General features: G+C 37.1%; 1 protein-coding gene across 4 annotated transcripts in view; it reads right to left on the bottom strand.

Moving 5' to 3' along the window:
* Positions 1-407: 407 nt before the first annotated feature.
* Positions 408-5,563, bottom strand: part of LOC111366014 (cullin-1-like) — a 15,969-nt gene continuing 10,813 nt past the window's right edge. For 3 of the 4 annotated variants that reach the window (XM_022986627.1, XM_022986629.1, XM_022986628.1), the window contains exons 4-20: positions 4,550-4,735; positions 4,377-4,424; positions 4,097-4,300; positions 3,850-3,927; positions 3,578-3,667; positions 3,410-3,490; positions 3,255-3,317; positions 3,018-3,053; positions 2,857-2,943; positions 2,617-2,766; positions 2,469-2,524; positions 2,252-2,372; positions 2,001-2,162; positions 1,769-1,912; positions 1,461-1,679; positions 1,074-1,241; positions 423-768 (exon numbers count right to left, since the gene is read on the bottom strand). In XM_022986627.1, coding sequence (XP_022842395.1) covers positions 667-768; positions 1,074-1,241; positions 1,461-1,679; positions 1,769-1,912; positions 2,001-2,162; positions 2,252-2,372; positions 2,469-2,524; positions 2,617-2,766; positions 2,857-2,943; positions 3,018-3,053; positions 3,255-3,317; positions 3,410-3,490; positions 3,578-3,667; positions 3,850-3,927; positions 4,097-4,300; positions 4,377-4,424; positions 4,550-4,735 — 1,995 coding nt within the window. In that variant the 3' untranslated portion in view covers positions 423-666. Of the gene's footprint in view, positions 769-1,073; positions 1,242-1,460; positions 1,680-1,768; positions 1,913-2,000; positions 2,163-2,251; positions 2,373-2,468; positions 2,525-2,616; positions 2,767-2,856; positions 2,944-3,017; positions 3,054-3,254; positions 3,318-3,409; positions 3,491-3,577; positions 3,668-3,849; positions 3,928-4,096; positions 4,301-4,376; positions 4,425-4,549; positions 4,736-5,563 lie in introns of all 4 variants that reach the window. The other variant, XM_022986626.1, reaches the window with a different exon arrangement.

The raw sequence follows: 5,563 nt of genomic DNA, 5'->3' as shown, positions 1-5,563 counted from the left end.
AATTTTTGAAACTCGATGTATAGAATTTGGGATATGCATACGAAATGGATTCAATAAATTGGTGGCAACTAATTTTAATACTATTTCTTTCCAATTAGTAAAAAGATTTTTTAAAATAACTTTATTAGTAAAATAAGATACCATCCATTGAGTAAAATGGGAGAGTTGACGAGTAGTTGCATTATTCCGTACGGTTGTCAATAAAAAGATTACATTGCATTTTACGGTAGATGGAACAATGAACAAGAGACGAAAGTGATTTATGTAGTTTGACTTTTTGTTATATTTGAGAGAGAGAATAAGCGGAGCAAAGTACCTACCCATCTCTAAACTGGGCTTACTTTGGCTTTAGAGTTTGGTCATGTCCTTACCCAATGGAAAGCCAACCTAACAACAAAAGTCAAGTATCCAATGCAAAAACACATGAGAACTGGCTGGCATTATGAATACGAAAAGAGAAGCTGAATTCTTCAACCGAGAAGAACTGGTTAAATTACATCTTTTTCCAATCCCCAACTGAATTTAAGGTGAAATCTTAAGCCCCCGCGTCTACTATATCGTTAAAAAGGTCAATCAGAACATTCGACAACATTTACAGTAATTTTCAAGGTTGATGAATATGCAGTTCCTCTCGCAATGATTCAATTGGATTATCCAATGTCCGAATCATGCCAAGTATTTGAATAAGTTTGCATTATCTTTGTCTCTTTCCAGATAGTCCCTACTAATCAAATCTTCAATCCTCTTTTTGATTGCTTTAACGTCAGGCTGTGGCGAGCACAATCACATTGTAACAATAGTCAGTTATATAGGAAAAGCATGTTTGGCTGAGCTTAAAATTACTCTTCGATAAATTTTTGTTTCCAAACATTTTTGCACGAGTTAATGTGTTTTATAGAACAAAATACTTTTTGGACTGAGTTGGGGGGTTACTTTCGAAGTAAGTAAATTCAAAGCTTTGATGGGCAAAAATTAATATTTATTATAAACTTCCCCATAGACTTGCAGTTAGTTATTTTAAAGCTAAGCCAAACATGCACGTGAAGTAGGAGAAGCAAACATCTGAAGCGTACCTTGAACATTCGCCCCAGCTGCTCGGCACACTCCATAACCAACTGCTGATAGCCCAAGACTTTTCTACTTTTCATGATACGTACAATTGAAGCATCAATAGCATATCTTCTGTCCTTGTCAACATCTTCGATTACTTTCTTCTTCTCATCGACAGGAGGGAGAGGGATCTGTAATTTTCATTGAAACTCTTAACGATACGAATACAAGGATAGGATTGACAATATTAGATTAATCTGAATTCTTATTTTTTTCCCCTTCTTTTTCTCATCAACTTAGTTCAACTTAAGTCTTGTCGGATTTGTTTGTGTGTGTTGCAGTTCATTTGTTTCCTTTTATGTGCACATGGTAACTGTGAAGGTAGGTTTTGGGTAGGGGGAGGGAATTACCTTGATTCTTCTCATTTTATCTGTAAACTTTGAATTGAACTCAAAAACGTCAGTTGGAGATATCGTCTTGGTGTTTGGCTCCTTGTTAAGAATCTTATACTTTGCACACGAAAGCGAATGGAGCAGCCTAACAACATCATCATCTGACAAGTTCAACTGACTCATGATTTCCTGGTAACTCAGCCTATCTGAGGCATTGAATAGCAGTAGGGCAGCAGCCTAAAAACACGAAAGACAAAATCTTCAATCAACATTATATCAACCACACAGATTATGTGTAAATAAAACATTAGGCTGTCGTCAATAACCTGGTAAGTTGTCACGATGAGCTCTATAGTTTTGGGTTCAAACTTTCCACTGATGTTGCAAGTGCCCAATGAATATATCCATGTAAGTTTTCTGTGCTTTGTTTTTGTTTGGTAGAACTCTCTAAAGACTTCAACACACTTGACCTGATGCAGAAGTCAAAAAATAATAAAAAGTGACATCATCCTTCAGAATTTGTGAAAACATAATGAAACAATATCATGCATGACATACCATCTCGGCCGGGAGATTAAGATCAAAGGACTTGTAACTGGGCCAGAAACCGGTAGTCAATACAGTAACAGTCAAGTCGATCCCAGGATTTGCATTTGCATTATTGCTGAGATACTCCTCAAAGCTTGTCTGATTTTCCCTTGCTAGTGTCAAATCTGTCACCTGCAATGGTAGAAGAGAGAAACAAAGGTTATTTTTGAACCATATCATAGTAAACCCCCTCTTATTCAGCATAAATATCACGAGCTCACCATCCCCTCCATTTTTGATGTAAATTGACCACCGCATTGTTGCTTCAACTTTGTAAGGATACTTCTCTCATGCTCATCATTGGCACTTTTATCAAATAATAGCCGCCGAGCAAGCTTTTTCCTGCCAAAAACAGCAATACAAATCAATAATTTTAGCATATAAAGTGTACCATGTCCTTGAATGATTGAACCAGTAACCATAAAGTAAGAAATTTACCTATAGAATTCAGCAAACAGATCCTTATCGCTAATATAAGCAAGTAGTTTTACCACCTGCAAAAGTAAACAGGCCCTCAATCGCAGCTTTCTACAGATTTTAGCAAATAAATAACAAAGCAAAACTGTTATATAGACAAGAAACACACCTTCTCCAATGTCTCCTCAATGGCTTCATCGCTCAATTTTTCACTCCCACCTTTTTTGAGAATGTTATCACAAAATGTGGCAAGAAGTTCTGCACTAGAACTTCCAGCAACACCCTTGTTGCAGAAGACTTCAAAGGCCTCCTTGAGAGCCTAGAAATACGTAATAATAGGAAAATCATATCAACACCAGACTGTAAGGGCAATAGTAAAACAATCATGCAGCATTGTCAAAATCCTAACCTTGTGGAAGAGTGAATTATTTGAAAAGCAGTCGTTCACATATGCCATGAATTTGTCATGGAGTTCAATAACTTTTCGGACAAAAACCTGATCGCCGAACATAAGGTCAGTCCAACAGTGTGAAACAGTACTGGCACTCAAAAGAATTCTGGGACAATTACCTGCTCCTGTAATCCGATGACATCTCTCTTTTCTGCCTGCAAAAGAAACTCTATGATGTTGAAGACAGGATGTGTAGTCATAATTTCATATATCTATTCACTAATATTTTTTCCTAGAGGTGAGTAGCCAATTAGTCATCACGATAAGTTGATTATAACCTAGGAAAAAATAGCTAGTACATTCTTGGGAGAAGCTATAAAACCAACTATCTGTCAAGAAGACATAAAATTGTGAACCTTCTTGTTGCTAGCAGCATCTTCTGCTTGTTTAACCAAAGCTGTACCTTCAGCAGTAACATGCTGCACTCATGAAACGAGTGTATATTAGATATAGAGGACAAATTCATAAATTATAGCAAACAGCAGTGCAGTACAAATAGAAGATAACAAACCTGCTTAAATATCGCAGCGACGGGATCTAAGCCTCGAGGTATTTTGGAGAAGAGCCTATACATCCTTGACAAATCCTCTACCTAGAGGATTAAAAATGGTGTAGATAAAGTCCAGTGCTTCGGGATCCTATATAGCAGCTAATTTATTCAATGACAATATTTGAGTACCTTGTCATCCCTAAGCAACGCGTGACATCCGGAGTGTTCCTTCTCAAGCAATTGGGTTGCATACACAGACAACAACTCATGCTGTACTTTCTACAGAACCCACAAGATAAAAATAAATAAATAAATAAATGTAATCAAACTAATAAAAATGAAAAGACTGCTCAATTAGAATATCTATGAAAATGAACTACGGCATTCACAGAATGCATATGGGCACTGATTATCTACAAACTAAAGATAAAGGTGTCATGCTTATATAAGAAAAAACGAACCTCAAGCAACTTTGTCTCGCTACTTGAATGAAGATAATGGGACACCCTGTCTTTTTCTCGTCTCAAACACTCCTCAGCCTGGAATGCCATGAGATAATTAAAAATCACGTAGACAAGAAGTATTTTTCTGGACTTGTTCCCTGTTTTGTGCATGCTTAGCTGTGGGGATGGGTGGGTGCACATGCAATATTTGTTGTGACGGAGAGGGGGGATGGGGCGCAGTTCTACATTTAAAAGGAAACATTACTTTCAGCATATAGTCTGGACATGAATCTTCCAAGATCCAGTTAGATGCCTTCCGAGAATAATACGCTGCAGTGTCCTTGAGCATTGCTTCTTCAAAGTCATTCTCATAATAATCCATTTTGCCCATTCCAATTTCAACAAATATATCCAATACGTTCTTCAACAAAGCTCGATCAATCTGCTCACCTTCTCGCTCTTGATCAATCTGATTAGAAAAATAACTCACTAACCTGAACAGCAAAAGAGAGAGTTGAACAATTGGAGAAATGACCGAAACATACCAGTGATATAACTGCATCCCTTACTTTTCCGTTTAACTCCATGTATACCTGAGATAGAGCCCAAGTATGGACACTGTTTATGAACTTAAATTCCAAAGGTGACAGAAAGAAGGAAACAAGTTGCACAAATAAGCAATTGTTTCAAATTTGAAGGAATGCAAAATGAAAGTTACCAGATCTCGAAAGCATGTTAGACCAACTTCTTTAAGTGCGGGAAGAGACCTCCTAGCAATGAAATATCGATCAAGGTAATGGAAGAACCGTGACAGCCACCGGACCATGATTTTATGATTTGACCATCTTTTCACAAGTTCTCTCAACATGAATTCATCATGTTTCTCTCTCAGTGAAGGAAGAACCTAGATGAAAAGCAATAAAGTTACAGAATAGGTCAAGGCCAATAATGAAAAACAAAATACAAAAGGATAAAGTAAAATAAGCCAAAATATGATGAAAAATTTAACCAAGTGCAAGTGTCATCCCTGGTGACTCCGAACAGTAGCTTTCAGAACCTAGTTCTGGAATTTAGTCAGTTCAGTCCTTGAAAGTGATAGTTTGAAAAAGAGGCACGTGAGTTATACAGAACAAGGAGGAATCTCCTTGGGGAATTCGATATGTTACTTGGTCAGCATCGCCATTGGGATGAAATAGAGTAAATTCGAATGCAGTGTTCATTGAGATGGGTTTCACAGTGACGTTACTAGATTTTTTCAAGTTGCTAACATTAAGTCTTCAACAAAAATGGTGGGAAGTTCTATCTTTTATTTATATTCTCCGAACAGACCAAAGCGCGTATAATTGTGTGTAAACTCGGGAAAGGGACAGTTATTGCTCTTGAGATCTATAGAATGGTTTGATTTGGAAGCAGAAGAGGATTGCAGAGGTAAGCATTTATACAGCGTTAGACAAAGTTTTTACACTAACATTCTCAACAATCACATTATAACTGGTAAGGAGGATCTGCAATGAATTAATTTATGATAGATGACACAAGCACGACACAACAATCTTTTCATAGCAAATTCGGAGAGTGATTATTAATCATTCTTGAGGAGTGGGGCAATGAGTATCAATCAAAAGGTCACCATTTAGTATAGTGATGGGTAATCAACTTCCAAGAATGTGGAACGAAACAAGAAGACCTATTGAACTCTGAGAAAGCCATAAATGAAGATCAAATACTCCCC

This window comes from Olea europaea, chromosome 17 (genome assembly GCF_002742605.1).
Source record: "Olea europaea var. sylvestris chromosome 17, O_europaea_v1, whole genome shotgun sequence".
NCBI classification, from domain to species: domain Eukaryota; kingdom Viridiplantae; phylum Streptophyta; class Magnoliopsida; order Lamiales; family Oleaceae; genus Olea; species Olea europaea.
This window is presented reverse-complemented; position numbering and strand designations above follow the sequence as displayed.